The sequence below is a fragment of the Mauremys mutica genome, chromosome 9, assembly GCF_020497125.1.
Source record: "Mauremys mutica isolate MM-2020 ecotype Southern chromosome 9, ASM2049712v1, whole genome shotgun sequence".
Lineage (NCBI taxonomy): Eukaryota > Metazoa > Chordata > Testudines > Geoemydidae > Mauremys > Mauremys mutica.
This window is the reverse complement of record NC_059080.1, coordinates 33,298,247-33,313,882: the sequence shown is the minus strand read 5'-3', so window position 1 is coordinate 33,313,882 and position 15,636 is coordinate 33,298,247. Positions and strand designations below refer to the sequence as shown.

Genomic DNA, 15,636 nt, shown 5'->3' with positions numbered 1-15,636 from the left:
GTATTCTATTATTAAATGGTGTGATTAATACTGTCATTAATCACGATTAATATTTTGCAGTTAATCATGTGAGTTAACTGCAATTAATCGACAGCTCTAGTAAAAATCTCAGATATACACCTCTACCCCGATATAACGCGGCCCTCAGGAGACAAAAAAATCTCATCGCGTTATAGGTGAGACCATGTTATATCGAACTTGCTTTCCCCCCACCCGTTTCTTGTTCCCTGACTGCCCCCTCCAGAGACCCCTGTCCCTAATCACCAGGGCTGGCTCCAGGGGTTTTGCCGCCCCAAGCAGCCAAAAAAAAAAAAAAAAGCCGCGATCGCGATCTGCGGCAATTCAGCGGGAGGTGCTTCACTCTGAGCGGAAGTGAGGGACCCTCCGCCAAATTGCTGCCGAATACCTAAAAGTGCCGCCCCACTCCCGAGTTGCTGCCCCAAGCACCTGCTTGATAAGCTGGTGCCTGGAGCCGGCCCTGCTAATCACCCCCAGGACCCCACCCCCTACCTAACCCCCCTGCTCCCTGTTCCCTGACTGGTCCAACCCCTATCCACATCCCCTACCCCCTCACAGGCACTCACCAGCAGCGGGGCGGGAAGCGGAGGAACGTGGCCCAAGCCCGCTCCACTCCGCCACCTCCCAGCCGCAGCGCTCCACTTCCCACCACCAGTGAGTGCGGGGAGGTTGGGGAAAGGATGCCTTCCGTACTCACCTGCGGCAGGAAGCGGAGCGACGTGGCCCCAGCCCGCTCCGCTTTGCCCCAGCCATGTCACTGGGGGAAAGGGGGGGTTGGGGAAAGGTCCCACACTCACCTGCGTCTGCGAGCTGGCGGAGTGGAGCGGGTTGGGGCCAGGCTGCTCCACTTCCCACTGTCGATGAGTTCAGGGAGCTTGGGGAAAGGACGCCCTCTGCACTCACCTGTGGCGGGAAGCGGAGCAACGTGGCCCCAGCCCACTCCACTCTGCCACCTCCCACCCGCGGCACTCTGCTTCCCGCTGCCGGTGAGTGCTGAGAGGTTGGGGAAAGGACGCCCTCCGCACTCACCAGCAGCGGGAAGCGGAGCAATGCGGCCCCAGCCCCCTCTGCTTTCCTTGCCCCAGCCCCAGCCCCAGCCATGTTGCTGGGGCAGGGAAAGGTCCCACACTCACCTGCAGCGGGAAGCAGAGCACTGCGGCTGGGAGGTGATGGAGTGGAGAGGGCTGGGGCTGGAGCTGGGCTGCTCCGCTTCTGCTGCTGCCAGTGAGTGCGCGGGAATCCCTTCCCCCAAACCCCCTCCCCCGAGCAACATGGCTGGGGCTGGGGCAAGGGAAGCGGAGCGGTCTGCTCCCGGCCCCCTGTTAATCCCCCGGGCCACTCTGGGACTGCGGGGCCCCCAAAATTGCCCCCCCAGCTCCTGCCTCCTAGACCCTGGGCGGGAAGCCCCTGACCGCCCCCGAGACCCTCTGCCCCTTATCCAACCCCTCGGCCCCGGCCCGGCACCCTTAACACGCTGCTCAGAGCAGCGTGTCAGAGCTTTACCACGTTGTATGCAAACCCGTGTTATATCGGGTCGCGTTATATCGGGGCAGAGGTGTACATACACCCACTGACAGAGAATATAAGAAGGCCAGATCTACACTATAAACTTCTGCTGGCATGGCTATTTTGGTCAGAGCTGTGATTTGTGACCAAACGCAGCTGTGCCAGCAAAAGACCCTAGTGTAAATGCAGTGATACCTTCAAACTGTGTTAGAATAAGCTATGCTGCCGAAAGCACAGTTTTGCCAGTATAAGCTTCATCCACCTAAGCATGCTATATTAACAAAGCACTCCTACTGCAGACTTGGCCTAAGGCAATACTACTCTATGGAGTACTATTCTATCTATGTCAGGTACTTATATGGCCCCATTACCCTAGCATCTCAGCACCTCACAATCTTTTTTAACACCTCTCTGAGGTAAGAAAGTGATATTACTACACTTCACAGATGGGGAACTCAGGTATAGACAGACTAAATGACTTGCCCAAGTCCACACAGGAAGTCTGTAGAGGTATAGAGATGGGAACCCTGGTCTCCCAAGTCCTAGCCTAGTTCCCTACTCAGGAGAGAGAGCGAGAGAGAGTGTGTGTGTGTGTGGATCCACAATATTAAAGGTTTTATAATTCTGAGTTTCAGAGCAGCAAGTTATTCATAATAAAAGCATGAGTTGTTATTCAGGGTATCCAAAAGAGTACCCATAAAACTTTTATACAACACACACCATCATGTAGGTTTTAGGTTGCTCCAGGGCCAGCACAACCCATTAGGCGACCTAGGTGGTCGCCTAGGGTGCTAACATTTGGGGGCCGGCAACCGCAGCGGCCGGACCTTCCGCCGCCTCTGTTGGGGGCGGCTTTTCGGGGGCGGGACCTTCTGCCACCTAGGGCGGCAAAAAAGCTGGTGGCGCTCCTGGGTTGCTCATATGTTACCAAAAACAAACAAAAAGGCATCTCTAGAATTAGTAATGTTTTAGAGATGTTAGTAATATTTTTTGGTGGTGCTGTTTTAAACAGGGACTCATTTTTTTATCCCTAGGTACCTAGGACTGCATCATGTCTACCCTAAACCCTTGCCTAGAATAATTTTGAAGAAGAAATTTCTACAACTAGTGGCATGGGGAGGAAATGTTTCTGGAGCAAATTGATATTTTATTTTATCATCTTCTGTTTGAAGCTGCAGAGGGAGTTGGAATATTAGAATAAATCCTGGGGAGATGGCTTAGTAGACAGAGCATAGGCAAAGTACAAAATAAATTAATCACCTGGCTCCACAATTTTTCACAACTGCGATTTGTCCCATGGATATCACATGCATATACAACAAATAAGTGCACATGTACATGCTGTGATGACTGTGCCAATCATGCTCTTTTTTCTTGTGACAATTTGTAGATTTAAAAACAAACGTCTGTGGGTAGTGTGATGGATAACACGCACTGACTACAGTATACCAGCATCAGCTATTGTCATGCTGTTTATAACATCAGCTGCTCTGTGCCTCAAACATGTGTGAGAGTTTAAAAATGAGTGTAATATATTGTAAATATTTTTGTTGCTCTCCTCTTGGATTTTGATGGGGTTTGCTGAAGCACTAGAAGTCAAGTGCAAAATGTAGACTCCACACTTTATAGACATTTGCGATATCTTCCAAACCACAGTCTTGGTCAGGAGCATCAGAAACCATAGTCTGGATCTGTGTATTTGTTTTCCTAATGTGTTTGTCCTTCACCATGAAAGCTGTTCAAATCCTCTTGGTAGTTAAATCAGCTAGATCTGTTTTGTAAAAAGGGCACTTCAAAATAACACACTATAAACCAAAACACACTATAAACCAAAACAAATTAATGAGTTCATGTATAAAAAGAACAATACTGCACAGAAAACTACCTTTCCCTTCAGCAAATCTCACAGAATGGGACAGATGGCACAAAAAATGTAGCTGCTTTATTTTGGCGTGAAATGCATATTCCGCAGGTGCTAATTATGTTTCCTAAGAAATACCTGTTCTTAAAGAAAAGGGTATTAGAACATAAAAAGCAAAATTTGCATTTTAAGGCAGTTATGATAATTTCCTTTGTAAGTAAGTAACAGTTATTGTCAAAATTATCTATATACTGTACATTTAACCAAAATATTCCCTTCCCAACATTCATTTTCTTCTCTCTATCCATGCAATAAAGTCTTAATCCTTCATTCTGATATTGTGATTGGTTTCCCTAGAAATCAGTGCCATGGTATAGAATTTTGATTTGTGCCCGAGCGGGTTGAAAAAAGAGAGACTTGTGATGGAGAAACTTCCATACAGCCATATCCTACTACAAATGAAATTAAGTGATGAATATACCGCTCACTTATTTATTGTATTACTCCCATTAACAAAAAAGGAAAACACAAGAGCTAAATCTCCGCACATTGATATGAAGTCTGTATACAGACACCCCAACAGCTCCTGAGTTGTTTGTTTTTAACAAAAAATGTTTGCATCTTTTAAAAAACAAACTTGGCAGTGTCCTTTATATCTTTTTTTTAAGTGTCTTAATATTAAGTATGTATGTTAACCCACTTCATCTTCAGAGCGCCTGATATACATTAACTAATTTACAGCTAGGATAGGTAACCAATTTTCCAGGTGAGGAATTAATAGAGAGATTAAGTCATATGGCTTATGCCTCTAAGAGAGTCAGTATCAAAAATGGGACTAGACGGTTTTAGAAAAAAATCATTCAACAGATGGGTCAAGAACTCAAACTTATCATCATTCGCTGAGCTAAGAGAATGATTTTTCACACCATACTGGCCAGAGACAAAACAGATTTATGCCATTGATTGTTCAGTGTGGTGGGGGTCATATCCTGGCCTCAATTGTGAATGATGGCTAGTTATTAATCATGTACTTCTGAACCCTTCATATTCAATGGTTAATAAATCTTTGGTTTGATTCTACTTCCACTGGGATCAATAGCAAAGCTCTCACTTGTGTCAGGCAGGATCATGCTCATTGTGAACAATTTACAGACGACTAGGTGAAATGAAGAATTCAGAGTCTTGCTATACTTTTCTTCTTGTTACAATACTGTGGTGTAGCTAATTGTATTCACTGTCTTGTCTCAGCAAATACAGGTCATGTAGCTGGTACTTCCGGAGCTGAAGGCAAACTCATTCTTTTGGCATTTTAATCCACTTCATGCCCCTTGTTTTACAAGCATCATACCTGTGAACAGCACTGAGGTGACTCAGCTGAGCAGCTGTAAAACTCAGTGACAATGTGCTCTAACAGTTTTGCTTACTATTTCACACTGCCTCTCCAACTAGAAAAAATTTAATAGGCAAGCGGAATGGGTATGATCGTGGGTATGATATAGCAGGATTACTATTTTTATTTTAAACCTAATGCAATCAAATCATACAAAAAATCTGAACAGGAGTGGTAGAAAGGTTCACAAGCATCATGAATTGGGAGAGAAGGACAGGGGAGTTAAAAAAAAATCAATTGACTGGGGAAGGACAGAGGAAGTATGGTCCAGTATTAGAACATGAGCCTAGGAATTGGGAGTGCTGGGTTCAACTCCCTGCTCTGCCACAGACGTCCCTGCATGTCCTGGGGCAAGTCACTAGCCTCTATTTGCCTCAGTTCCCCATCTGTACAATAAGGATAAATACTCTGGGCAGGGATGTTGTAGGGATAAATACATTAAAGATGATGAGGCACTCAGAAATTATAGTGATGGGGGACCCAAACACATTGATGACAGACAGAAATAGTATTAATTTTGCTAATCTTTTCACAGACCAACATTTCTGAATTTCTCCTATTCCCCTCACTCAGGCTATCCTCTCTCAGAGCCCTTCCACCGAAGACAGATATTGTTTTTAATCTTCCAAATAATGAGGTCTGAAAACATGAATTTTGCTTACACTCTCTGAAGCAGACTATCCCCTGTATCCACATATGTACAGATATTTCAGTCAGTTGGTTTATTCAGCAGCCTATGTGTGAGTTTCCCATGCACATAAAGTTTTCATCAATTTACGCTAGATATTACATTTAACAGATCTTTAACATCAAACTGGACATGGCAAGATAAACACATATGTTAATTATAACTATTTTTATATTCACTATTTTAAAACTTGTGCATTCTGAGCACAACTCATCTACACCGCAATCGTAAGTGTGACTGCAGCTAATGCTTCCTGCACTAGCTTTAATCTGGCTAGCGCACAGCTAAAAATACAAGGTAGTGCAGTGCAGGCTAGGAGCAGAGTACACCTAGAGTTCTAGGCGTGTTTGTACAGCTCATGCTGCTGCATCTTCACTGCTATTCTTAGACATGCTAGCTAAACTACATGAGCTACAATCACAGCTCTGATAGCAGCATAGACATACCTCACAGTTAGTGAGGATGGATGGCTTTGTGCAGATGAATTCAAGTCTTTGTGCCACAGCTCCACATCTGTCAGATAATGGGAATGTTAATGCCTCCCGACCAAACAGGGTTGCTGTCAGAATAAATTAAAAAATGTTTGTGGGGTGCAGTCATGGGATCCATTATGAGTACCTAGGCAGAGAGTAAGCATTTTGTTCTTGAAGAAATTAGACAGCACTGTTAAGGCATAGGTAAACCACAACAGGCCAGTGAAATCACTGGGAGTTAGGCACCTTTGCACCTTTGAAAATACCACTGAATATCTACCTGAATTTTTAGGTGTCTAAATGCCTTTAGTAATCTGGCTCAACACTGATCATACCATAGAACGCTATATTTTCCTCAATTCAATATGCACCAAAGAATGGCTAGAAGAATGCTCTTTGCTCAGCAAAGCATCCTGCTTCCCTGTTACATCTGCAACAAGGAGTATGTTGATGGAACCCATTTTGAGACGGCCTGTGTATGCACTTTCTGCATTAACCATGAGGATTCTGGCCAGACCAGAAATTTCCCAGGTAATGCTATGGTTGCTGGGGAGCTCTTCTGCAGCTAGCAGCTCATTCCCCATTTACGCTGTCATAAAACCAACGACATATTAGATGTAAAGTAAGGAACAGGAAGAAAATGCTCAGCAGCGTGCACCAATGTGATTTAGCGACAACAAGAGATGGCAAGAGATGTTCTTCAAAATCAGAGCACATGAAATGAAAAAGAATAAATATTTAAAGGGCCAAGGGACAAAAACCTTTATAGTTTCCCAATTTTCCAGACTTGGCAGCTTTGACGTTTGGACGTTGAAAGTAAATGGAACAATTTGGCATAGATACATGTACAAGTGGCTGTCTACTGAGATACAGACGTAAACCTGACGGTGACATAGATGTGCCCAGTTATATCATCCTCTGTCCAACCATCTTATCAGTATTTTACCAAAATCGGCCTTATATGGTCTCTGCCAAAAGCTAAAAGTCAATGATTGTCATGATTACTGTGATATGCTTGTACAGGAAACAATGTTAGTTATGTAACATGTAGCATACTGCATTCCAAAACTGCTGGAAATGAAACATACCTGAGGCGCGGGAATCTCAGGGCTGACTCAATCAACACTAAGAACAGTCCATAACTGTGGAGCCAGCCCAAGCTCTATGCTCACTGTCTGGCCAAGACACAGGCTTGAGTGTTTACAAAGACAAGAGAACCCCAAGAGAAGCCTACAACTTGGGGACTGCCTGGGCTAAGAAACAATAGTCTGTAACTGTACCAGAGAAGAAGAAAGGACACAAGATGTTAACCATTACAGAGGAGACACTCTGGCAGCAGGAGTGTTTCATGAGAATGCTAGCTTTCTCAACTGGACAAGCGCTGTAAGGACTGACCACAGGGTGAGAAATATCTTATTAGAGAGGAAAGTAGCTTGTTAATAAGTATAGGCATAGATTGCATTTTATAGTTTTTATCTGTAACCTGATGTTTCCAAATGCTTATTAAATCTTTATTTCAAGCTTCCAAATAAATTTCAATTTGGTTTTACTATAGATACATCTAAGTGCCTTGTTAAACAGAGAGTGCTGAATGGAGGTGAAATCCGTAAAGAGGTGCACTGGTTCCATGGAGGCAGTGGGTCGGTGTACATGGCAGGTGTCCAAAAGATAAGGAACTGGGCACTTGCGTGTAACAGTGTGGTGAGATAACTGCTAGTCTGCAAAGGGAAGGGTGGGGCTCACAGAGCTCCGAGAGGCATGTTGCTGCCAACACCTGGTAATTGTGGACGCTTTCCCCACATGGGCACCCCACGGTGAGTAAATGGTGTTGATTCATCCTTGGACACCTAGCTTAACCTTGGACAGTGTTACACTGACACATTCTCCTTCACATGGTTGGGCTACACATGACACTGTACAAACGAGATACACCGTGGGTGAGGTAACATCTTTTACTGGGCCAATTTCTGTTGGTGAAAGAGACAAGGTTTTGAGCTACACAGAGCTCTTCTCCCAGACCTGAAGAAGAGTTCTGTGTAGCTCAAAACCTTGTCTCTTTCACCAACAGAAGTGCCCCAATAAAAGATATGACCTCACCCACCTTGTATCTCTAATATCCTGGGACCAACACAGCTACAACAACACTACAAACAATTATGTAAGAAGTCTAACATGGACCTTCCCGTAACCCTGGGAAAAGCAGGAATGAAGTTAATGGCTGGGCAAAAGAGCAGCTGTTCAATGTTCGGACTTACTCCCTCCCTTGAAATGCTTTGCTTTAACTTATATCACCCGCTGTATCAAGACAATTGGAGAAAAGGTCTAATAATTGCCAGTGCTGACGTACCAGAGGCAAACTCACTGGAATCTTTGTCTATGGAACACTCATTTATTTTAATTAGCTCTTAACAGATTATAATAGAATTGTGGCTTAGCTGAAATGGGACAGTTTTTATCATATAATTATGTGCTGGTCTGAGAAACTGATAGATAAACTTGAACCAAAATGGGATTTTTTCTTCGTAATGGCCTCCCCTGCTGAAATCAATAAAGAGTTAAGTGCTCACAGAAGACTCCTGATTCCATGACCCTTTTTTTTTTGCTGATTCTTTGTTGCTGATTCTTTTGCTGATGCTGCTTGAGACCCACTCAATTGACCAATTTTTAGTGCCTGTATGCAACAGCAATACTAAGGCCTCAGAGAAACCTCTTATTTTGCAACTAACTGTATTTCTGGAGTGGTTGCTCATCAAGGCATGCAGCTCATTTTAAGTTATAATTATCTGGAGACTCAAGCCTGAACTAAGATGTCAGTAGATCAATAACAAAAAAACACAAATAATTATGGAGGGCAGACTACCCAAACAGCCATGCTCTTTCTATGTGTGGGCCTTCGTTTTAATTACTGAAACTAAAACTGCATTAATTTACAAAGGCTTTAATTGAGATTCAAAACAGACCAAAAAACAAAACAAAACATTAAGGATGAAAATCCATCCTTAGCCAAGTTAACTAAGCATAGACATTTCAGTATGTAGCATGCACTCTATAGTACATCTAAACTCAACCATCATATTCCAAGGCCCCACTTAAAATGACCGTACCATTTACGGGAGTTAGGGACAGGAGGATAGTTTCACTTTTGACTCTGATTTTTTTGGCTTTTCAGGTTTAAGCTAGAAACTTATCTTCTTTTTCCAAATAACTTAATCTCCCAATGACAATGTATAATAATATTTAACAATATTAGTTACCTAATAATGTGCCAACAACTACCCTTTAGTTAGAATGAGATAAGTGGCACCACAATCTCCTGCAATTAATGCAAAGGAACACACAAATGAAGTTAGGAAATGTTGCATTTTACAGCTCTGTAATGGACTCTACAGGTATTTTTTATTTATTGATTCATTTTATTTTATCTATTTATTTTTTCTAAATAGCTTTTTAAAAGGAATGAGAAAGTGCTATTTATTTATCTGAACATTCATCCACTGAAATCTTATTTCATTAGCCTTTTCAGATTGACAACTGACTGGCATTAGGTGACTCATATATCTGCAGTATATAATGAGGTGATATTGTCTGTATCAGTATTTACAGTGCCAAGGGGCTTACATTTATCTGAAAACTACTCTGAACATTTTTGTTATTGTTCTAAAGACTGGAAACTGATCATTTCAGTTTCTAGACTCAACAAAGTTAATTATCAGTGCCAATAAATAATTAGTCCTCCCAACCCATCCTGCAGGTCCATAGCTTGATTTTTCAGATAAAAGATTTTTATATTAAGATTAGCATTAAACATAGCAAGTCCAGGTTCTTTACTATTATCTGGAGTTGCAACTAAAAAAGGAAACTGTGTCTGGCACCTGGAAGAAGAGATTGGTTTTTTGCCTTTGTGGATGGCCAACCACATTACTCATTTTATAGCCACGTTAGTTAGCACCAGAAAAAAATGTCTCTCAGAGTTTCCATTATTATCCTCAATTTTACTGTGTACAGTTGTTAGGCTTTTCATTAAAATAAAGATGTTTTCATTCCCACTTATGTAGAGAAATAGTTCCTCTGTGCTACTCCACGCTGATTAGGTCTCAACTGGAGTATTGTGTCCATTTCTAGGAGCTACATTTCAGGAAAGATATAGACAAATTGGAGAAAGTCCAGAGAAGAGCAACAAAAATGATTAAAGGTCTAGAAAACATGACCTATGAGGGAAGATTGAAAAAAATTGGGCTTGTTTAGTTTGGAAAAGAGAAGACTGAGAGGGGACATGAGAACAGTTTTCAAGTACATAAAAGGTGTTACGAGGAGGGAGAAAAATTGTTCTTCTTAACCTTGGAGGATAGAACAAGAAGCAATGGGCTTAAATTGCAGCAAGTGAGGTTTAGGTTGTACATTAGGAAAAAAAATCCTAACTGTGAGAGTGATTAAGCATTGGAATAAATTGACTAGGGAGATTATGGACTCTCCATCACTGGAGATTTTTAAGAGCAAGTTAGACAAACACCTGTCAGGAATGATCTAGATACCTAGTCCTGCCATGAGTGCAGGGGACTGGACTAGATGACCTCTTAACGTCCCTTCCAGTCCTATGATTCTAAGATACAAGTTCTAATTATTTAAATTTTGATGGTTTTGCAAAATAACAGTGACTGTTCCATGTTGAACTTCATGAACTACATTATCTAATGTTTCATCACCCAGCAAGTCCAGGGCCTGAACTCATATAAAGAGCAAAGCAAGAGGTTCTTATGTGGACAGATAGGGTATGGTGGTCCATTGAGCTGATACATCAATACTAAATACCTCCAATATGTAATCTAACAGTAATATTAGGGTTCACATTTTCAATTTGGGATGATATATTTGTCTTTTGCTGTGTGCTGAACTTCATAGCATAGCAGATCTCCCCACCTGTCCATAAATGAGATTCATAACATCCACAGCATTGGCCACTTCTACCATGGGAGAGGGGAGAAGAGGAGCTAACTCCAGCCCCCAAGAACACAAAGAGAGAAACTCCCTGAAAGAATACTCAGAGATTTTCCCTCCAAAAGCCCCTCCTTGTGTGTTTTAATAGGAGAGGGATGGCTTGGCTTCTGGTTAGGGTGCAAAACACTTACGGAAAAGACAAAAATTCTGTGCCTAGCTCCGTCTGCGGTTACAGGCCATTGAGAGTGCATAAGAATTACACAAGTTGATTTACTTTATGAAAACTGATTAGTAAAACCCCTGGGGATTTCTTAACTGTACTGTGGCAGGATATAAGATTAGTGTAGCAATTCCCATCATCAAATGTATTTACTGTTAAAATATTGGATTAGTGATGTTGTTATCCACTGTTCCAAGATTAAAAAGTGATTCTTTAAAACTGTGTAGAAAAATACTACACTCCATCACTTGTAATTAGGCTTGCAGTGAGAGTGTGGGTTTTTTTCCCCTTCCTGTTAAAAAATTCTGCTCACTAAAAAAGAAACACACTTCCCTTATTTTGTTTTGTAAAGAGAAAGGGTCAGACTTGCTCGATAAAATTATCACTATATATTTCATTGCACCTGCCAGTCAGGCTCCTCAGCAACATCAGGTGGTCATAAATAACCAACATCCCATACCTTGTACTACCAGGTCTATAAAACGCACAATGAAGTACACGCCAGCTGGGAATAATTATAAGTGAGATTTTAATCACTGGACATTTAACCCTTATGAAGAAAGGTCCTTTTTTCCCAAATGTTTTGTGAGAAGGGGATGTTGTTGACCTCCAGGGTCATCATTTTCTGGGTTTTGGTTGAGAATATGGGCTGAGGGATATGGGGTGGTCATTAAGAGTGGTTATCTGCTATATTTGTTGGCCTGGACTTTGACCAGACAAATCTTTGTTCTTTGTCTTTGCTTACATTTTAAAGGTATAAAGTGCCTAGAGTTGTTAGGATAGGTGCTTAAAAAGTAATAAATAAAAAGATTCAATTGCCATTCATTTCCCTCCTGTCATGTAATGCTGCCAACCATCTCTGAAATTCCTTGGGTACTTTAGATATAGAGTGGGGACAGTGCAAAGGGTGTGAACAGAGGAAAGTTTAATAATGTACAAAAAGATTCTGAAATTGACGCAATGGTAGATATACCCTAATGGCCTTAGTGGCAAAAGCTGGCAAGTGCCCACTGCTGCAGAATTTACCTAGCCAACTCCAGGCATTATTCCCATTACTTATCCTATTAAACTGGATCTCTACCCTTATCATTCTTCTTTCTTGCTCTAAGTTAATTCTCCCTCCCCCTTGATCTCTTAATCCATGACACTGACGTAAAACACTATAAATGAGAGTACCCAACGCTAGAGCTTAGTTTGACTTTAAATTGCCCTATGTCTAGCTGACCATCAGAAATCTAGGTTATTTGCATGTATTCTGAACTGCAGCTGACGCAGTTTTGAACAACCTTGACACAGTTTATCAGCCAAATGTTTAATCAGGCAGTGCAGCAAGAAAACGTAACCACAACAATACATGGTATTTAACATTTCAATACAGTGTATAAACTTATGACAAGCTCATCTTGGCAGCTACTATCATGTCCCCTTTTCCTGGTGCTCTCTTCCTCTGCAAAAATCTTGGCTAAAATTTACCAGAGAACTATATATAATATAGTTCTAATGTTGTCATATGTTTTATGTTCCACACAGGAAAGTTCAATTTCAAATCACTGGGTTCAAAGTGAGAGCAACAGAGAATTGTTTGAATTAATTAGGGGTCATAGTGGAGGTAAAGGATTTTGACAGTGCATTCGGACTCACAAATCCATAGCTTTGACGGGACTCCCTTTTCCCACCCGTGCAATGAAGTGTCACTGAGAAAGCTTTGCTGGGATTCAGTTTTCCTGAAAGAGGACAATTGAATTTCAAACTGTCTGGCACATGGGTCTATTTATAACTGCTATAATTGGCTGGAATTTGTTTGGGAGGACCAAAACCACAATGGAACTGGAAATAAAGAAACACCCCTACAAGAACACTTATTTTGTCTTAAAGCTACACTCTATATGCAAAACTGTCCAAACACCAATATTGGCCTGTGTCTCCACTTCTTGTCATCAGGAAACGCATATGATAGTCTTTGCTTCAGTGATGTGCATGTGACCAGATCGGCCCCTGAATACTGAAGATGTGCTACAGTAGGGTTTATTTCCTTTAGTTGATAAAATGCAACCTGCTACTAAGTGGCTGATTTTGAATTCTCAATAAATAACCCAAATTTTTCTATGAATTCCAAGAGAACTGTTCAGTGTCCCTTTTAGAAAAGGAGCTCTCATTCATCCATGTAAATATCATATTCCCATAAATAGCAGTTGCTTCTTCCTATGGTGCTTCCCACTAGATTTTATGCATATTCTGCTTGCTTTTAGAGTTGGGAACCAATTTTCTTTATGGGCACCATTTGTACCATTTGCCCGTTGCTCATAAAACAGACAAAGCCTTTATCCGTACCATGAATTTTCACTCACTTTATATAAAATGTCTAAAGAGGGATTTGCAGTAGCCTGAATTACATCCATGAAAGAATTAACAACTAATTTAATTTTCTGCTACGATAATGGCCTCAGTGTTTTACATCTTGTTGATCACATTTCTTCCATCCAAACAAAAAAACTCATAAAAATTGTATGTGGTTTAATATTTTTCCTAAATAACTAAGTACGAAGAGTGCCCAAAACATTACATTTTTAAAGCTATTCAGTCACACAAGCAAATATGAAGTAAAGTAAGGATTTGTTTCTAATCTGAGATAGGTGGATATAGAACGGCAAACATAATACATTAAAAAATCCCTTGCAGCATAAGTGAATGCAACATACTGGCTGGTGTGTATATACAACTGCTCCCTGATAAAGGTCATCCTTATTGTTAGTAACTATTCCTTTAGCCTAGAGGCCTAGAGTCCTGTGCTTTGGGAGCTAATGATTCAAGGCTTTTACTTTCATTTCACATGCACGTGTTTTACCTAGCAACAGGGATATCTGTATATATGCAAGCACAGTTGAAGAGCATATCATTCAAAATCAGCAGTAATTCAATCCCATGTCCATCAGACCTCAATCAAGTCTTCGGATAATGAGATGCTGATTTTCAAAGAGCAAGCCCAGAGGTGCATGAACAGTCAGCATCATGCCTCATGTAAACATTCACTTACTGCAACAGTTCACACAAACTAGAGATTGGGAGCACACAAGTGGGTGTTCAGTTCCAATTGTGAGTTCCTATGTTGGATTTTCTGCATTCACTTGCAGTAAATAGATTGTAAAATGTCATCGGCTCCAATACGTAATTCGTTTTTTAAATCAGGCCATCAGTGCAGGCAGAGCTGCTTGAGAGGAGTGCTAGCAGTGTAAATTGTCAGGCAGAACTCTAACCATAGGCAGACATTACCAGGTGGACAACAGGACTGTAATTACAGTGGGTCAGTCCTCTTCACCCCCCCACCCCCAATATTTATACATAAATGAAGGCAGGGCTGATATGTAAGAGACAAATAAAGGAAATGGCTCTAACTTCCTAAATTTAGCATAATACACAAATTAGTAATAAATGATTTGCCAAAGTAAATACGCCAAAATAGGATCCTATAAAGCATTGTGTGTTCCTGAAAGTAAATGTTGCATATCACTATTCCCATTCATCCATCTCCCTGTCTTCTGATTTGAATAAGCACCACATATTTTCTGGTGGGTCAGACTGTTGGACCTTAAGATTTAATATGTCAAATTCATGAGCCTTCACTTTAAGATGTCATTCTGTAGGCTTAAATAGAATTCTATCCCAGAAGTTAATGAGCTGTTCATAATTTCCTAAGACACCATTTGGATACTGATTTAATTTTAAATTTCTGTTTTGTCACTGGTTTATTTCAGCCCCCATTATAATGATGTGTGTCAGGTAAAAAGTCCATGAATGGCATGAGCTGAAATCCTTGCATTTTTCCTAGGGTATGAAACATGTGGGGGCGAGGGGTGAGAAAAAGGAAGCAGATCTTAAGAGAGCTTAGCCAAATAACATAGCACTAACAGCCACATGGGACTCTCATAGAAGAACCTAAAGCAAATGCCACGTGATGCTACAGACCAGAGAGCTAACCATTACAGTCCTTCTTTGGAGACTCAAATTTATACTGTTAAGACTCACAGAAATGAATACTACTATATTACTGGGGAAGAAAGGCAAACAGAGAAACTTATCAATAATGTGGTTCCTACCAACCTGGGGCTGAGTCCATGATTCCAGGCTTGTCTCTTTCAAAGGGCTCTGGGGTCTTCCCATCTCTTTTGTGTGCTTTTGAAGGGAGAAAAAAATGTGTCAGGTTATCTGCTCAGCCAATGTATTCATATTAACACTCATTTTCTATTGTAAGTTACAAATTACAAGACATATGCATAAAATTCAGACAATGATCGTCAACCAGAATTGTCCACTCTTCCAGAGGTCACTGGGATAGGTCTTTTTTTGACTCAGTACATAACCTGGTTTTCATGCAGTAGTAATGTAGTGAGGAATCCCAACAAGATTGCATCGAATGCTTTGTTGAATTGAACAGCAGCACTTTTTCAGCCTTTCTTGAAAGCCCTTTTATAACATTAGATATAAAATTAATAGATAGCTCTGATACAGCAATTTTCATCTAAACATCTCAAAGCGTTTACAGATGGG

At 41.2% G+C, this 15,636-nt stretch overlaps 1 protein-coding gene across 1 annotated transcript in view; it reads right to left on the bottom strand.

The window, feature by feature from the left end:
* PCDH11X (protocadherin 11 X-linked) overlaps positions 1 to 15,636 on the bottom strand; it is a 1,070,771-nt gene that overhangs the window by 526,680 nt on the left and 528,455 nt on the right. The window contains exon 6 of the mRNA XM_045031029.1: positions 15,190 to 15,261. Within this exon, the coding sequence (XP_044886964.1) occupies positions 15,190 to 15,261 (72 nt within the window). The remainder of the gene's footprint in view (positions 1 to 15,189; positions 15,262 to 15,636) is intronic.